At 49.1% G+C, this 19,051-nt stretch overlaps 1 protein-coding gene across 12 annotated transcripts in view; it reads right to left on the reverse strand.

The window, feature by feature from the left end:
* Iqca1 (IQ motif containing with AAA domain 1) overlaps positions 1-19,051 on the reverse strand; it is a 126,485-nt gene that overhangs the window by 104,991 nt on the left and 2,443 nt on the right. For 5 of the 12 annotated variants that reach the window (XM_048808797.1, XM_048808787.1, XM_048808795.1 and 2 more), the window contains exons 1-5: positions 18,894-19,045; positions 10,038-10,362; positions 6,916-7,035; positions 3,417-3,608; positions 2,495-2,566 (exon numbers count right to left, since the gene is read on the reverse strand). In XM_048808797.1, coding sequence (XP_048664754.1) covers positions 2,495-2,566; positions 3,417-3,608; positions 6,916-7,035; positions 10,038-10,362; positions 18,894-18,904 — 720 coding nt within the window. In that variant the 5' untranslated portion in view covers positions 18,905-19,045. Of the gene's footprint in view, positions 1-2,494; positions 2,567-3,416; positions 3,609-6,915; positions 7,036-10,037; positions 10,363-18,893; positions 19,046-19,051 lie in introns of those variants that run through there. The other 7 variants (XM_048808792.1, XM_048808791.1, XM_048808790.1 and 4 more) reach the window with 3 other exon arrangements.

Consider the following 19,051-nt stretch of genomic DNA (forward strand, 5'->3'; position numbering starts at 1 on the left):
CGTGGTCAGAAACGGGACGAGCAGTTTTCATCCCAGCGACGCACATGCAAGTGACAAAGGAAAACTGAAAAACCAAGCCACGTGTGATCCCACCCTCATGTGCTATCAGTGTCAGCTAGCGAGACCTGAGGGTGAGACAGTCATGCCCGGCCGGCCGTTGCCCAGGTTTGTGGCACGAGGCGCACGGTGGCTGTTGGGTAAACGTAGACCGAGTTCAAGGAGATGGAAATTTATTTAAACAGAAGTTGCCGAGTCACAACTGCAGCTGAGGAATCTTCATGCTGCTTCCCAGAGTGGTGGCACCAATTTGCAGTGCAATCGGAGAAATGAAAGTTGTGCTCCATTTGTGTAAAAAAAAAACAATCAAAAACTGCAGCTAATGTACGATTTCTTGTTCAACTTGAGAACTTTATACCAAATATTTTGACTGCAATTTGATTTTTAAAATAGAAAACTAGACATAACTACCACGCTTACCCTCACGTCCCATATCCATGCCCCCCCACCCCAAATCACGCTCACGCTGCCGTCTCCTTAAGCATCCACCCATCCACATGCACCAAGCAATCTGGAGATCTTGGGAATATGGATGTCACCTCACTGCCATCTGCTTTTACTCTAAGAAGTGTGTGTTTTCTGGTTCACAGAGTAAATGCTGACCAGTTTAGAAAACACCAACATCTTCTGAAGCCACCCTCTGAAACATGAGCCCTACTGACTCGGCAGGTGCCTCTCCTGTGCGCACAAGGGGCTCTGAGTGTCCCCTTAGCTGAAGTCATGCTAGAATTCTAAATCCCGAATTTCGACCTTGAGCATTTTTGCATCATCAAACACTAGTCAGAAATGTGTTTTGTAGTGTTGGCGCGGCACAGCACCGTCTTGTGTAAGGCCACCATGAGTCATGATTCACCACACACCTGCTCTAGAACACTAGACTTGGCCATTTCCGTTTTTTTTTTTTTTTTTTTTGGTATTAGAAAGAATATGGCAGAGAACTATTCTGCATCCAGATCTCTGTTTCTGATGATGTGTTAGGTTGGAAACAGAAGTCAAGGTGGACATGTAAATATTTTAAGGCTCTAGCTGCACCGGCTCCCTGGCCTTCAGAAAGGCTGGGGCAATGTGACAAGCTTGTCACATTGCCAATGACCCTTATTGTCAAGCCTTCTTATTTTGCCTAATATGACAGATACAACTCTCCCTGTTTCACCAGTGTTAAGATGTAGATTTTTCACCACTTAATGGTTCTGAAATTAGGGACGGATGCATCTTACAATCAAGGGTGTGCTTTGGTTTATCTAGAAGCCCTTTTTTCTTAGTGGCCCCTAAAAATAACAATGCATCTTACAGTTGAAGACATCGTAGATTCAATGGACTACAGGAGCAGCTTGTTTGATTTTTAGTTTGCAAGTAGCTGAGATCCACATAGAATCATTTCAGTATAATTCAATGGCCCAGTGGACATTTAAAAATGTTTCAATTATGGGGAAAAATACCCACATGACTTAAAATCTCCTATCTCGACCTGGCTTTAGTGTGGGTAGGGGTTAAGTAGGGTAAACTAGTTCACGGGCGCTAGGACCTAACCTGCACACAGAGACTGGATATTTGATGTAATGTCCACTGCCCCAGGCCCTGGCAGCCACCACTCCATGCTGTGCCCATGGCTGTGTCCATCCGGATACCTCAGGGGACTGAAGAGTGGGGTATCTGCCTTTGTGTGACTGGCTTATTTTGCTGGACACAGTGTCCTTAAGGCTCACCACTCTGTGGCATGTGTGACGAACTTCCTTCCTTTCCATGGCTGAATAATATTCTACCCAGTGAATTTCTAAACCAGCAGCAGGTGCCAACCCACCAGATTCTGGTAGCAACCCCAACAACCAAAAAGCAAGGAATGGGCTGGAGCCCGAGGGGGACCCCATCTCTAAACATAAACGCTGGCTTGTTTTTAAAACAGCAAGATCGAGGAAACTCGAGAACCTAGGTAATAAAATCAAGGCATCTGTTGGATCCTGCACTACTCTGGTGTGACTTCCTGTGTTTGTTGAGCAGGAAGCTCTTGATTTGAGACTCTGTGAACACAGGGACACTGCGTCCTTCACCCAGAGAGTGGGTGCTTCCACATTGCTGGAACATGGACCTGATTCCTTCCTCCAGCGGAATACCCCAGCACTGACCAGAGGCAGGCAGGAGGGGAGAGCCGCTGGGGGCAGGCAGGAGAAGGGCCTCGGGAGGTCAACGATGCTGCACTAATGGACTTGCTGGGCCAGCTGTCCCTTGAGTGATCTCTAGACGTCAGGGAAGGGATGCAGATGAGGAGGTGAGACTTAAACACAGGCAGGTGAAGACCACAGCCCCCGCTGGCCAAAACTATCAATTTAGTCTCCCCTCTTCCTACCAGTGGAGTGGCCAGGCAGGGACAGCCAGGGAAGACTCAGCCTTCCTGAGTGTGCTGCCTAAGAAACCAGGTCCTGTCGACAAGCACACTCACCATGCCCAGGAATATCATCTCCTCTTCTCTCTCTCTCTCGGTCCTCTTGGACTGGCAGAAACCCCTCCAGACCTGAGAGGAAAAGCACGTCCGCCTGTTTAATACCTGGACAGAGGAGACCTGCCACACACTTTCTCCTGCGTAACGGCACCTTCCAGAGGTCACATGATCAGAGACCCCAGGCGGCACACGGGTGTGTTGACGGACTCTTTCTGTATGTGATTGTAGGCAAAAATTTTTGAAAGGAAAAAAAAAAAAATCACATCACAGAAATGAGCTACTGCTCTCCTTTGTGAGGTTCCTCTACCTGGGGTTTTTCAAGAGAATCTTCTCGGTGGCAGGAGTGTGAGGCTAGATCTAAGGGTGGCACTTCAGAGTTTCAAAAGAAAAATTCCAAAGGAACACGGGGAGATACAGCCCGGAGGCACCCCAGCTTCCAGCTCCGATGGGTACAAACCAGAAGCACTCAGCTGTTGGGGAAAGAGCCCTGGGCCACTCCTGGAAGGGACGACACTGTCACTGTTCTGTCCTTAGAGATGGTTGCTAGTGCCAGGTGGCAAATTGTGTATGCATGAATATATTTTTAAAAATCCATTAAGGATTTATGTCCTCACCGAGTCTTAGCAACATTTTCCCAACAATTATGAGTGGTTTAAAAAAAAACATTTAAATAAAATACTCTGTGTATTTTATTTTATTCACTTATTTAGAATTTAAAAAAAATTACATATGACTAAGTTTAGTTCACAGTTTCCCCAGGGTAATCATTAACAAATCTTCCTGGAATTTACTAATGGAATCCAGCTCTACCAAAGGTAGGACTTGGGGATTCTGACTTTCAGCACTCACCCCTTGAACTGGAAGGATCTCTACCTGCGTAGGATGCTCCCCCCAGCTCTGGGGGCCCCACGTTTGTTCGTACCTTCTGGATGCGGAGTGCGGCAGCCCCCGTGTCCGCGACCTTCTCCCCGAGCAGCCTGGCCTGCTTTGCTCTGTATTCCTGAAGGTATATCTGCTTCATGAACAGGGCTCTCAGGCGGCCCTGCCGCGCCCGCTCAGCAATCTGGATTAATTTAATAGCCTCTTCGAAGGGCATGCTCTTTATGGCTAATTTCTAAAAATAATAACAACAACAAAAAACAGAAAACGTCAAGGTTGAAACACGTCAGAACTCACCTGCTTCCTCCCAACACACCCCGCTAATAGCCCCATGGGGCAGCGTGCGGAGGCTCCCCGATGCTCTCTGTCTGCCAGCAGATTAGGTACACTGTCATACTCTGCCACGCCATGTTGTGATCCCAAATTCAAGGACCGCAGATTTCCTCTAGCCTTCCAAACAAAATAGTAACTCGAGCCACCATAGTTTAACTTGGCCGCGAGTGACACTAGAAATGGAAGTGATTCAGTAACACTTGAAACTAAACACAGCACTAATATGAGATATGAGTCTTAAAATACACGCGAGGTAAAATGCTGGGTCTAAACTGATCACAGACTGACCTAGTGAAGGAGGCCAGTGCCAAATCATTTCAGGAGCATTTAATTTTACACAAGAAACATCTTCCAGGACTCGTAAATTTGCATTTAAAACATCCAAATGTGGTGACAAGTGCCATTAAAACAAAAAGTCCAGGGCTCAGGTGGGGCATGTGGTGACAAAGTCAGGCAAGTGGCCAAGACATTTTGGAGGGAAAACGGACAAAAGCAAGGGCTCTGGGGGTGCCCAAGGGCCCCCGTGAGCTCTGAGAGGGCTCAGGGCTGAGGGCCACTGCTGTCCCAGGAGCAAGGGGGAAGCCGTGCAGGTGGCCTTGCGGGGGTGGGGTGTCCGTGAAGGGATGAAGGCAGAGGAGAGGCAGAGTAGCTGCAGGCACAGGTGGAGTCCCCTCCAGGCCTCTGGGGCAGTGACGCCGTGACATCAGGGCCTCAGGAGTGGCTGCTCCATTTGTCACCAGGAGTTACAGTCACTCTGTGTTACAGGGGGAGGAGGGGCGCAGGAAGGAGTGAGGAGGACAGGGACCTCACGGATGCCAGATTCTTTTCCCGCGGAGATCGTCAGAGTCACTGAATCAATGTCCAAGGCAGGTGCTTCTGGCCACTCAGCCGTTAGGAAAGCTGAGGCTGAGACGGTGGAGCGACGTACACGGGTGGTAAGTGGGGAGCCTTCTGGAGCAGCCTCCTCCCACTAAGCCATCTGCTGCCCCCTCAAGGTGTCCCTCAGTGCAGCCCCAGGAATATGGCTGCCTCCGGGGGAGCCCGTCCACACACCCCAGGTCCTCAGGGTGGAGATCTCAGTGAGATTCTGCTGCTTGGCGTGTGCGGGGGGCACACATTTCCAGTAGTGAGCTTGGCGTGTTAGAGGAAAACGAGCATCACCGTGGTGGTCACGTTAGAGGACCCCTGGCCAATGTCGGTGGCCTGCACATTTCCCTCGGGCTCCCAGCTCTCACTCCAACACTTTCACAGCCAGTGCTGAAGAGCTGTGTTCGAGGGATGTTGCGAGGTCTACCCAACACGACTAAGAGTACTGAACACCCCGGAGGCCTCGGCAGCGGAGACTGACTTTTAAATGTAGAAGATGGATAACGATTTCATTTCTCCAAGTTCTCCTCTGGGTATACATCGCAGATATCTTGAAGAAACAGGCTGCTGACAGTGAGCTTGGGGGCTTGCAGGACAGCGAAGGGCATGCAAAGGTTGTGGGGGGCCTCGTGGGGTGCTGAGCCAGGGTGCACTAAAATGAGGCCAGGGTGAGGCGAGCACTGCCCAGTGGAGGTGGAAGGGATGGCCACAGAGGGCAGGAAAGAAACCTCCCTGATGTTGACCCGGCACAATCCAGAGGGACACTGGGCAGGAGAGACAGCAAGGGCCTCGCTGTCATGTGTAGTGCAACGCGTCCATCTCCCTTCCCCACTTCCCTCACAAAACCCTGGGTCAGTTCTATACTACATATGGCTACTTGGGGCACAGGGTTCCTCTGGGGGAACTAGATGATGTCCCAGTGATTCATTCTGGCAGGTGCAAGGACAGAAAGTACAGACACAGGGCCCAGGGCTGGAAGGATGGCTGCAGGATCCCTATGCAAGTTGGCCTTGAAATGACTTCAAGGAATTCACAGTACAGAGGAGGGGTCAGCAGTTTGGGAGAGGAGCACAGAAAGCGAGATCATCTGTATCAAGTTGGGCTCCACAGAAGGGGTGTCGTGGTGACAGGAATGAATGTCAGGGAAAGAGCAAGTCCTCTGCAGCTTGGAGCTGGGTTGGCTTCACCCATCTCCAGCCCCACCTTTGCCCCACCATCCCCAGAAGACACCTGGAATCTCCCTAAGCACCATGACCGAGGCTGGCAACACCCAATGGGGCCCATTTGCAGGAAGACCACAGGTGCCAGCTGTTGCCGTTGTACCCTGGTCTTCCCCGGCCATCTCCATGTGTCACTTGTACTGCCCCAGTTTGGATGGCCAATTGCTGTCTTGCTGCATGAGCCACGAGGATCAGCCAGGGGAACAGGGCGCTGAGTTCACAGTCAGCAAGTCAGTGACATGCATAAGTAGACATCCCAGGAGGTGGACAGGCAGAGCCATGTGCGAAGGACTGGCAGAGAAGGACTGTCCCTGCCCCTAAAGGAGGCTTCATGGAGGGGTAACTGCAGAAACCCAGAGAAGGTGGTGGGAGGTGACAGCAATTGGCCATCCAAACTGGGGCAGTACAAGTGACACATGGAGATGGCCGGGGAAGACCAGGGTACAACGGCAACAGCTGGCACCTGTGGTCTTCCTGCAAATGGGCCCCATTGGGTGTTGCCACCTGGGTCATGGTGCCTAGGGAGATTCCAGGTGTCTTCTGGGGATGGTGGGCAAAGGTGGGGCTGGAGATGGGGGCAAGGGAGGTACGGGCTGAGAGCTGCCTGGACCCTGCTCTGGGCTCTCTGGGGAATCTTTAAGGATCTTCTTTCTCTTTCCCACATACGATTCATGTCAGGAGATGCAAGTGTCACTCAACTTGAAGTCATCAAAGGTCATGAGCATTTGAGAAAGCATCCGAGTTTTCAGGTTCCCGGTGAGTCATGTTGGCACTTGACCATTTTATATGAATGACTGCCCATTTTATATGAATGCTGACTTCAGCTGGGTGGACCTGAGAAGGCCTATTAAGACGAGCTGATAATCGACCCAGTCTTAGGGATCACAATTTAACCAACAAAGCATTTTATTTTGATCTCTATATTTAAGCCCTTGGAAAATAATGATTATGTGTCACCAAAAATACATCCCAAAGTTACACAACTTCTTATATGCTGACATAACAATGGGAGGGGGTAACTCTCCTCAAATTGAAAACAATCTGCTTCTCACACAATAGGGAGCTAAAGAAAGAAACAGAAGTTATACAGATTATTAAGAAAATTGTTAGAATGATACAAACCATGCTAGTTGCGTCTAATCCACTGTCAGCTAATATCTGAGCAAGGATTTTCTTTCTTTCTCTTATTACTTCTATTTTCTCCTTCAAAAAGTACTTGGGTATGGGAATATCCAACTGTTGCTAGAAGAGGAAAAAATAAGCAAAAGAGCACTTTAGTCATGGTACCAGGACTCAGAGCTCGTGGAAATGTACAGTGACGATGAGCAGGTGAAAGGGCATGGTGTACTGCCCAGCTCACGCAGGAGACGGAGAGGCCCTGGAGTGCAGAGAAGCATTACTCCCAAGGAGACCTCCACAGAAGGAATATCCTAACTACAACCTCAGGAATTCACACCAAATAGGCCTCAAAGAACTCATGATTACCTTATGAATTTCTTTAAAGAAATATAATATTCTCTCAGTCTCTAAAATAATTATTCAAACCAGGTGGGTCATAGAGGTCTTTGAATTAAACCTAATAAATTATAATTAGCACCACTGACTATTGGTATGCAGAAGACCATAATCTTTTCTAATAATTTGGTTTTATTTTTATATAAATTACCTCATTCAAAAATTAGTTGTGAAATTAGAGGCTCTGGGTGACTGTACCATTCAGAAAACTTGTTTTTGACAAAATAAGTCTGAATGTCTATTCTTTACCTGTGTGAAGAATATTACCAAATATTTCAAACTAGTAGAGGTCAAATAAATACTTACGAGTCCAAGTTCAATGATGAGGAATACAGAAGTCTATTCAAGGTTGTGGACTCTTGGCCCAGTGAGAAGATTGTCCCAGACACTGTCCGTCATGCCTGGCCAATTCCAGGTAGACCAGCTGACGGGGCAAGCCAAGGTTATGGTCTCTAGGATTAGTTTCCCTTTTTTTTCCAAATCAGGGTGTGACTCCCCTCACCCCAGAGAATTCTGGACAGGAATTCTCCTAAATAAGCTTTAAAGCATAAGGGGTATCATCTTTAGGACTGAGAAGAACAGATCCTTGGAATTCTGGAAGGTGGCAACAGCTTTTGAACCCCAGGCTTTTTACAGGCTAATGGAGTTTGGGAGGTGATCTGGGAGTGAGCTCCAGGGCCCAGGGGGTGAGTGTGCCCTATGGAGGGAGGGCAGTCAGAGAGGAATGATGGCACTTATATCTAATGTTGGGAAGTTATTAATTAAGAAACATGTACGATGCACTGTTCCAAATTCTAAGGCAAAAATTTTATTGACATGACTGCATCTGGCCCATTTGGGACCACAAAATCATAGTGAGGGTTTGGCAGTTAGGGTTTCACAGAGCAGTGGAGCATGGAAGCCAGGGCAGAGGTGTCCATCATGACCCCTTTTAGGTGCAGGTACCCAGCCTCAGCTCTCCATGGAGGGGATCCAGGACACTGCCAGTGCCGAGGTACAGAGACCCTCTCTCCTCACACACCCCTCTGTGCTGGAGGACCTAGCAGAGAAGGTTCTAGAAACAGGCTTCTGGATAGTTTGGCCCAAAGGGGGCACTTCTGGACAGACTTGGGGACCCCATGGAGCCAAGGGCAGGCACAGGGGCAGGGGAAGGCTCTGCTGCTTCCTTCTGCTCTCTGCTGTCTCTGGTTTCCCCTCTTTGTCGCCAAGAGCATCTCCCTCCATTCCCCAGAGCACCGGGCTGACGGAGCCCTAACCCTTAGATATCTGGGGGACCACAGTTCAGACCTCGAGGTAGAAGCTGGTTCAGAAACTCCGAGGGAGGGCCTGACTGGTACAGCCACCCAGAGCCTCTCAGTGGATTGGTCACCTGTCATCAGGGCACAGGGTCCTACTGGACAAGCAGCTGGGTGCTGGCCGCAAAACACAGAGAGTGGTGGGCTATGTGAGTGACAGTCACAGAGGCCAAACTGCACAGGGTGCTGGGTGGCTGCACCTGAAATGCACACAGTCCCTGGAGCTGGCTCATGGTCTTCCTGGCTGTGCTGTGGCTGCTGGGTGAATCCCTGGCTGCCTGTCACCTCCCACGGCTCAGTCACTGTTGAGAGCCCCCCACCATGAAGGCTTCCTGCTGCGGTCTGCCCTGTGGGATGCTCCTGGTGTCCAGTGGCTTCTGCTGTGACAGCAGCTGCTCCTGGCCTTTAGGAGATGACCAAAGCAGAGGGGCCAGCTGGCTGTGGACAGGGAGAGAAACAGAAGCAGCCCCACATAAATCCCATAAACTCATTGGTCCTTGCATTTAGGGGCAGCATTTATTATATTTCTGAAGTTAAATTTGTAAATTTAATGTTACTTTACCAATCAGATTTGAGAGTATGGTTGAAGAACTACGTGTTTCACATTTATCCGAGGTCATCCACATTTTACCTGGTGAGTAAACCCACCTGCCTAAATCCAGTGGTTTAATTTTGGAGCTTATAGATGAAAGCTATGGCCACGCAAATTTAGGAATAGGTTCTTCAACATTTTTGTTGATTTCGGTATTTTCTTTAGTCCATCCTGATAAAATTGACCAACAAAACTAAGGGGGTACATCCCAGAAAGAAGCATGACGCTTTGGGAAAGCCAAAACACTTCCAAAGCAAAGAAACACTACACTCCAATGTAAAAATCGAACATTTTCTCCTTTTGATTTTATTCTGTGGAAACATTCCTTTCAAGATGAAGGGTAAGCTCATAGGCAAATAGCTCCTAAGTGGTGGGCGTCCACCGGCCCTGCACACCCAGCCAGACAGAACACCAGTAGAAGCCCTGGGTGGGGGTCAAGTAGCAAAGGTCAGAGGACAGTGGCCAGGGCTAACTGCCCAGAGGAGGGGGTTAGGAGCTGCGAGCATGGAGAGGCGGAGGGGGACTTCCATGGGCCCAGAGAGCAGGGCATACTCCGGAAGACTGGGAGGGTCTGTGTTTCTGGGTTTGTGGCAGGTGGGGCCCCTCTAATCCCACGGTCCTGGCCCACACCCCATTCCTAACAGAACAGAGGATGGTGCAGACTCTCACCCTCATCAAGAGGGAAGGGGACTAAGACTCAGCGGTGACAGCGTGATGCTGACGTTTAGGTGTTGAATACACCAACAAATGCGTCCACAGGACCTGCGGGATATCGGTAGAGACCCACACGCCTTATTAACAGTGAGAGGAAAATAAGAAGAAAGAACCAACAGAGTACTTACAGGGGCCAACTTCAGGTCCTGTAAGATATCATCAAAGTAATGGAACTCAGACAACTCCAGCTCCACCATGTCGTTCTTCAGCTCCAGGATGCGCCCCATGACCCCGTCCAGGATCTTCCGGATCAGCAGTCGCTTCTGTGGGTGCACTATCTGGTCGTAGACATTCTCCAGGTTCCTGAAGATCTGCACATACTTTATGTAGAAGGTGGCCAACATCTGGAAGATGTAGACAGGATTCTTCTCTTGCTCCACCAGCTTCTGAGACTCTTTATCAAGCAAAGAATTGAGGGCTTCTTGGGTCTGGTGCCACATTTTATTATACATTCTGCGGGAGGACACAGGGTTCAGACAGTTGAGCAGATGAGAATTATTTTGTCAGGGAAACATACTGCCATCTGGTCTAACAAAACAGAACGCACAATCAGGTGTGAGCTCGCAGTACATGGCGGCTGCAGGCTGTTTAGACAATATTAAGTCCTGTATGGATGTCCATGTGTTTTTTTTAGATCTGACCACTGCTATTATTACAAATAAGAAATTTTAAAAGTCCTATCCTAAATGATATAGTTGTTCCTCACCATCATGTGAAGCCAGTATTATTATATTAATGTAAATGATAAAATGATTGAGGTCCAGAATGGTTCACTGTTTGTCCATATACATAGTTGATGGAGTATAAATTACAGCAACCATTTTGGAAAGTCATTCAACTTTGTTTTGTAAAGTTAAACATGTGCAGACTCTATGAATAATCATATTTGCAGAGAAATTTGTAAATGTGCATTGAGGATGTTTAGAGTAGTATTTTTAATGTTCTTTATTCCTGCACTAGTTACACATGATAGCGGGGATCATTTTGACATATTCATACATGCATGGAATCTATTTTGTGCTATTTCAATCCCCAATCCTGCCATTTCCCTCCTCTCCTCCCTCTCCTCTTCTCCTTCCTCTACTGGTCTTTCTTCTCTGTAGTTATTGTTTTATTAATCAGTGCTTTATAGGTATCCATAAAGGTACAATTCCCTGGGGTAGATTCACATATGTACGTAGCACAGCTGGGTCCATTCTTTCTGCAGACCCTCTTTTCCAGTCCCTCTTCCCTCCCCTTCTACCCCCTTCCTCTGCTCCACTCATCTCCCTTCTATTTTCATGGTATCCTCCCCTGATTTTGCTCCAGCTTCTCGTATGAGAGAAAACATTCAACCCTTATCTTTCTTGGCTTATCTCACTTCCTATGATGCCCTCCAGTTCTGTCCATTCACCAGCAAATGCCATAATCCCATTCTTCTTCGTGGCTGAGTAGAATTCCATTGTGTGTCCATACCACGTTTTCTTTATCCCTTAGTCTGTTGATGGGCATCTGGGCTGGTTCCATAACTTAGCCATTGTGACTTGTGCTGCTATAAACCTGATATGGCTGTGTCACTGTAGTATGCTGATTTTAGTTCTTTTGAATAACTACCCAGGAGTGGGACAGCTGAGTCACGTGGTGGTTCCATTCCTGATCTTTTGAGGAATCTCCATACTGCTTTCCACAGTGGTTGTACTAATTTATAATCCCACCAACGTGTATGAGTGTGCCTTCCCCCCCACATCCTCACGGGCATTGTTATTGTGCGTATTCTTGATGACTGGCATTCTAACAGAAGATGAAAACTCAGTGTGATTTTGGTTTGCATTTCCCTGATTGTTAAGGATGTCAAACATATATTTTTCATATATGTGTTGGTCATTTGTATTCCTTCTTAAGAAATGTCTGTTCAGTTCTTTTGCACATTTACTGGTAGGATTATGTGTTTGGGGTGTTAGGTTTTTCGAGTTCCTCACATCTTCTGGATACTAATCCTGTTGGGGGAATAGCTGGTGGAGATTTTCCCATTCTGCAGGCTCTCTCCTCATGCTCTTGTTCTCTGTGCAGAAGCTTTTAAACTTGATGTCATCTCACTGACTGATTCTCGTTTTCATTTCCTTGGCTTTAGGGGTAATAATGTTAAGGAAGTCAGTGCCTGAGTCAAAATGCGGGAGTGTTGACCCTGTGTTTTCTTCCAGCAGTTGGTCTGATTCCCAGGTCTCTGATCCACCTTGAGTTGACTTCTGTAGTGATGAGAGATAGGGCTCTTGTCTCACTCTTCTACATATGGATATCCAGTTTCCCCAGCACTGATTGTTTAACAGGCTATCTTTTGTACAACATGTTTTTGGAATCTTTGTTGAGTATTAGGAAACTATTTGTGTGGCTTAGTCTCTGTGTCTCCTATTCTATTCCCCTGGTCTCCTTGTTGGTTTCGGTGCTCGTTCCAATGCTGTTTTTATTACTAGACTCTGCAGTAGAATTTGAGATCAGGGATGGTGATGCCTTCAGCATGGCCTTTCTTGCTCAGTATTGCTTTGGCTACACTGGGTCTTTTATTCTTCCAAATAAATTTAGGACTTTTTAAAATCTAATTCTATGAATTATATCATTGATATTTTGATGGGTATTGCACTGATCTCTATATGGCTTTTGATAACATGGCCATTTTGATAATTCTGCCTATCCACAAGCATAAGAAGTCTTTCCATCTTCTAAGGTCTTCTTTAATTTCTTTTTCCAGTGCTCTATGCCTTTCATGATAGAGGTCTTTTACCTCCTTGGTTAGATTTATTTCCAAGTATTTCATTTTTTTGAGGTCACTGTGAACTGAACAGTTTTCCTGATTTCTTTCTCGGCAGATTCATTATTGGAATATAAGACAGTTATTGACTTTTGTATGTTGATTTTTGTATTCTGCTACTTTGATGAATTTATCAGCTCTAGAAGTCTTCTGGGGAGTTTTTGGGTCTCCTACATATAGAATCATGTCATCAGCAGACGTATAATTTGACTTCTTTCCCGATCTATTACCTTTAATTTCCTATTCTTGTCTGATTGCTCTGGCTAGAGTTTCAAGAACTATGTTGAATTCAAGTGGTGTCATAGCATAAACAGAGATAACCAAATGCCCATCACCATGAATTGTGGCATGGTCACCAGTGGCTGTGTATGTCACACAGAAGTGGAAACTGGTGAGTGAACGAGAGCTCAAGGCAACATCCACAAGCGTCTGAAGCACAGTGGAGTGCAGCGAGGCCTGGGGCGGAGCTGCTGGCCTGCTCTAGCCAGGCCCTCTTGCCTCATGCTGGGGTTGAGAGGTGGGGGATGGTGAGGTGTGCACAGTCCCACTGCCTCCCTGGCAGGTAGCAGAGGGCCTCCCTCCTCCTGTTGCCACCTGCTGGTTTCCCTAGACTCTGTCCACGCCCTTGTCTGGCCACTTACCAGACCCACTCAAGGTGCTTGCTTGTCCTGTGGCACCCTGACCAATACAGTCATGGTAGAGATGAATGAGGGTCCAGTTTTGGGTGGGTTCTGGCTCTTTTATATTCAAGAACAAGACAAAGTTGGACTGGAGGTCCATGGGAAGGGACTTCCCCATGGGACCGGGTGACAGGCCTGTCACTGGTTTCCTTGGGATGAGGGGAATGGCTGTCTGTGAGGTGTTCCCGTGCTCAGTGGAGAGGGTGGCTCCTCCCCTGGCTGGGGAGTGGACCAAGAGGGCTGAGGATGCTTGCCCTCCTGCCTGCCTGTCTGGATGCTCTTCCATGCTGCCCTGCGCCTGGCCTCCAGACTCTCCACAGGTTAGCCACCAGCTCCCGTTCAGGGGGGGACATTTCACTCCTTGCATAATCAGTGGTTAATAATTATGTTACTGGCCAACGGCAAAAACGGTCCTCAAAAGGACAGAAACAACAAAAGCAAACTCAGGGCAAGTGAATCACAACCACTCCCCTATTCTCAGCCCCCTCAGAAGACCAGGGCTCCCCCCTTGCAGAGGAGCTGCTGGTTCCTGGCCCCAGGTGTGCCCAGGTCCACCTCCTCTTGACTCTACCTTCCTGCCTGTCCCTCCCTGGCATCTCCTGGTACCTCTCCAGGCTCTCTACATTCCCCTTGACCCCTGAGCTCACAAACTTGTCAACCCTTTACTGACCCCGGAGGCAACAGTGCAGGTAGACACACCGTCCAGTCACCTGGTTCCCAGCCCTCAGTGGCTCAGTGCTGTGCCCTACCTCTGCTCCCTCTGCCCAGGCCCGCCACCTGCTGTCCTTCCAAAGCGCTCCAGACTTCCCTGCGAGTGAGAAATTTTGCAGGAATTGCTTATTGAAGCATTGATCACATTGGGTTTTTTCATCTTCTTGGCCAAAAGTTTAAAGTGCACCTTGATGTGAAAAGTGTTTCAAGGTTCAGGTGACAATGATGGTGACTTAAGTTTTTGTACTGTGAGCCTCTGTTCTGCATGCTTTACATACAAAAACTCATGTCATTCTCACAATGTCCCTGTGAGGCAGGTAAATTATCACTCCTGCATGCAGATGAGGAAACAGAGGTACGGAGAAATTATTGCCCCAAATCATAAATCTGAACAGAGGATTTGTACCTTGGCAGTTGACTCCAGATCCTCCGCTCTAACCACCAAACTTTCCACTCTCAATTCATCAGGAAGAAAGCAAATGAGGGTGATCAGATATGGAGGACGGGTGTGGTGGCCACCACAGGAGAACAAAGATCAAGAGATTCAAAACAACAAAACTCTTTCCCCCTCCCCTAGCACCCCACTGTTAGGATGCTGGATGCTGCCCCTGGTGCACCACCTCCAGTGTGTTCAAGCACAAGATTTCTCAAACCTCAGCAATGTTTAGAAGATGTTGATAGTGAAAGGGCATTCTGCCAGATGGCTTTATTATAAAAGGGACTGTTATTATGGGAAAGTTAGGATTTATTTAGGGTGGGACATTTCACTCCTTGCATAATCAGTGGTTAATAATTATGTTACTTACTGGCCAACGGCAAAAACGGTCCTCAAAAGGACAGTAACAACAAAGGCAAAGTAACACCAAAGACTTACAGCTGTCTAAGTCACCCGGATATGCTGGCCCTGTGCTTGCCACTATCAAGAAGACAAGCAGACAGGAGAGGGCAGGAGGAGGCAAAGCCATCACCTCAAAGATGACCGCAGGCTTTGCACACAATGCACAGCAACTCATCCACCTGGGGGACTCAGAGTCCTGGGGGTGTGAGAAGTGGAGTACAGTCTTGGCTTGCCAATGCCCAGACTCGCAGAATCTGGAAGGGATAGCCACCTGCTTTGGTCACTGACCTGAGAGGGCACACAGGCCACATGCATTGAAGGTCCCTGCACTGTAGCATAGAACCAAAAAAGTGCTCTATTCATTTTCTGAACTAAACAGGGTTTGGGACAACACGAGGTAAAGCACAGGCTGATCTCATCTGGAACTCAGCTCTGAAGTCCCACTTAGCAAACAGAGCACAGCACCACCCCAGAAGCCTCACTTCTCCGACCAAGGCCAAGAGCCCAGGGTGCCCGCAGCCCATGCTGGGGGCCCCAGCTCCTCAGCAGAACGGTAAGACCCTGGCGTATTCCCACCAATGCTCAGTGAAGTTTGACTCACAGTCCACACGTGAGTGAGAAGCCCCCTCACAGGTCCAGGAGCAGGGTGACCACAGTGCTAGAATGGGCCAACGAGATCTCCTCCAGAGCAATGCAGGGGATGCTCCTCAAAACCGAGGAATGATTTTTTTTAAAAGGAATTATACAAGGACTCAACTATAAAAGATGTTTAACACCACCATTTGTAAATGAATTAAAATCCAAGGAAGTCAGTTAACAACAACAAAAAGTCAGTTAGCACTGCAGCATTGAAAGACTTAGACAAAACCTGTGCAATCTAAATGTGGAGAAGAAAATGATAAAAGAAATCCCATTCCCAGTTCCAATAAAGACCATTAACTTTTTAAGAATTACCATGGTGGGAGCCACATTAGGCCTCATGAATCAACATTCTAGAATGGGGAAGATCAGAATAAGCAGAAGGCGGTGTCAGGTCCTGCCTGGGGAGATAAGATATGAAGACAGCAGGTCTCGAGACTGGCTTGTGGATTTGCCAGGAATCTAGTAAGGACACACTGAACACTAAGTAAATCTAGTCATGAGTCTTAAACACCAGGTGGGGCAGACAGTGAAAGATAAAAGGTGTCTTATCAACGTCACAACATTTAACTCACCAACACAGTAAGGGTGCCGCCACCCCAGGAGGCTGCCTCCAGGAGGGTGCAGGAGGGAGGCTTGAACCCCACAAAGAGCAAGGGCTGAGGGGACTGCTGCTTTCCCAGGGACCCAGGGCTGCAGCTGCTGTGGGCAGGCCCGGCCTGGAGCCCTGCTGCAGCTAAGGGCACTCACGCAGGTGCTGGTCCAGGGGTCAGGCAGCAGGAAGTTCCCAAGGCCACTGCAGGGCTGGCCCTAACTGGGACTTCTGGCCAAAGGCATCTGTTGGCTGGGCCTCCCAGGTCCTGCCATTTGGGCTGAGCCTTCTTCTTCCTTGCCTGCTGCCTTTTGAGGGCCCCTTGTCTGAAGGGACGGGGCACCTTCACCTGTGTTCCTCAGCTCTGAGAGGCCTCCATCTCCTCCACCAAGCCTTGTTCTCCAGGGATTGACTGTGGCTTCTGTCTTCCTGTCCAGACCCCCTCCATGTGACTCTTCTCCACATGGTGTTGGGGGGCCACCCCATCACTCACTGGAGTGCCAGGGGCCTGGCCACCGTGCCTCAGTCACATCAGCCTGTGGGGCCTCCAGGACCCAGCATGGAGCTCACCGCACTGCAGCCCTGGGAAGGTCACGTGCCACAGGGACGTGACAAGATGCTTTGTAGCAGGGCATCACGGAGACGTCATTCACGTGCCATCGAATGCCTTCTCAAGTGCACGGTTCGGGGGTTTACGGTCTGCACCAAGTGTTGGGCAAACCCCACACCTCCTAACTCCAGGATGTTGCCATCACCCCAAAAGACAGCCATGCCATGCAGCCCTCCCTGCCTAGGGCCCACTCCTCCCAGCCCTTGGCCACCTTAAATCTCACTTCTACCTGCCGTTTCTGGACATTTCATGTCCAGATGTTTAAAAAAAAAAAAAAACCTTCGTAAGCTGAACGTGCTGTCAGTAGAAAGCGCATTTAATACCCTAAATCTACCGCCCACACTAGCTCTGCAGCAGAGCTTGCTAGAAGGTTGACTGTCCCCTTCTGGTGGCAGGGCTGACAGGAGCCACGCTCCAGGTGCTACCCAGCACCCTTGAGAGATGTGAACCTCATATCGCCAGCCTGGGAAAGGCTCAAATTTAAAATGAGAAGCACGGCTCATGCTGGACGCCAATCACTTCCACTCCGCGGCAAGGCTGAAAACAAAGTGGATCCACCAGAGTGGGATGCTGTGCCCAGAGCCATGTGACAGGTGGCCCTTGTTCACCCACGTGCCATGCTATAGCGCAAACCAGAATTTCATGCCTTTTTACTGCCAAGCAATTCTCCACTGTGTGGGGACCCCACAGGGTTCTCTACTCAGCCACACTGGCCGCTAAAAACAGGGCCGCCATAAGCATTCAGGCACAAGTGTTTGTGTGGATGCATGTGTGTATTTTCCTGGTCTTGGCAAGGTGATTTCTCAAGGTGAAAATGCTAAAGGTTTAAAATAGAAACCAGTCGCTGTGGTACAAGCTTGTAATCCCAGCCACTAGGGAGCCTGAGGCTGTAGGACCTCAAGTTCAAGGCCAGTCTCAGGCCCTAAGCAACTCAGCAAGATTCTGTCTCAAAATAAAGAGTGCTGGGACGTGGCCCAGTGGTACAGTGCCCCGGGTTCAATCCCGTGTACTGACAGAGAGTGCTCTAGGATTCAAGAGACTCTGCCATGAGGGCGTCCCCGCGGGCTACCGCCTCTCCTCCTGTGCCCACGCCTCCTTGAGTGGCAAACCTGGATAACAACACCTGCTCAGAGGGTCACAGTGGGACAGCACAAGACATGTGACAGTGTTCCTGAAACTTTACATGCACTTGGCAAAGGGAAGGCAGCACTCATCTGTGAGACCCAGCATTTTGTACAAGTGTGGTGGTTTCCAACGTGGCCATGAGGCCTAGAAGTGCTACAGCCTTTGAAGTCAGGGGGGCGAAGACTGAATATGATGCTAAAAGGACCAGACTGCTGTTTCCACCAGGCAGCCTGAGTATTCAACTGCACTCAACAGGTCCCAGGCCGAACTCCTGATCTCCCGCATCCCCAAACCTTGGCGATCCTGTAGCCCTCTGCTCCAGTTTCCTGGCCTAGAAGAGAGGGCTGTCACAGCAAGACTGTGGCTGGACTGCGGCTCTGGGGCCACACCTTCCACCTGCTGCATGAGCTGCTCGCCTCTGCACCTAAGCTACTGCGAATGGAATCCTAACAGCCAACACTGCAGAGTGGTTGTGGAGGTGAGGACAGTTGCTGTACTTCAGGGACTTTGAGCAGTGGTCCCCGAGTCCGCAATCCATGTTTGAAATGACTTGTTTCCAAACAAGGAAACTAGGGCAGGGCTGTGCCCGTGGCACATGCTAGGGATAGCCTCTCAGCACCTCCACCAGGGACTGTGGAAAGCCAAGGAAGGGAGCTCCTCAAGATCTTTCTTGATTGAGGCTTTGGGACGTGGGCATTCACACTAGGATTACTGAGGATTACAAATTGAGGTTCCTCGACCTCAAGGGCACCTGGGGCATAAGTGAGGACCTGGCTGGAGCTCCTCTTTGGGTGGGGGGATCTAAGGGTACCATACACCCTGTCCACAAGAAGCTGATCCTCCAGTCTCAGGCACATCTGAATTGAATTTGTTACAAAGGGAAAAGAGAGAAGGGCAGTGGAGAAGACAGGAAAGAGGAGACGGAGGGGAGAAGACAGGAAAGGAGCAAAGCAGGACACTCCTGGCTTGGAGAAGTGCCCCAGGGCTAGGGCACCCACACTTACGCGTTCGACATGGCTGGCTACTTCCCCTTTCCTTGGCCCACCGGGAACTCTTCCTTTGCCTTTGGAGGCTGGCCACTGCGGGGGCCCCGCAGGTCGCGGTGCTGGGGAGGGTGGGAGCGGGACAGCCCCTCACTACAGGCAGGGAAGGGCGCCGGCGG

The sequence above is a fragment of the Marmota marmota genome, unplaced genomic scaffold (genome assembly GCF_001458135.2).
Source record: "Marmota marmota marmota unplaced genomic scaffold, marMar, whole genome shotgun sequence".
Taxonomy (NCBI): Eukaryota; Metazoa; Chordata; class Mammalia; order Rodentia; family Sciuridae; genus Marmota; species Marmota marmota.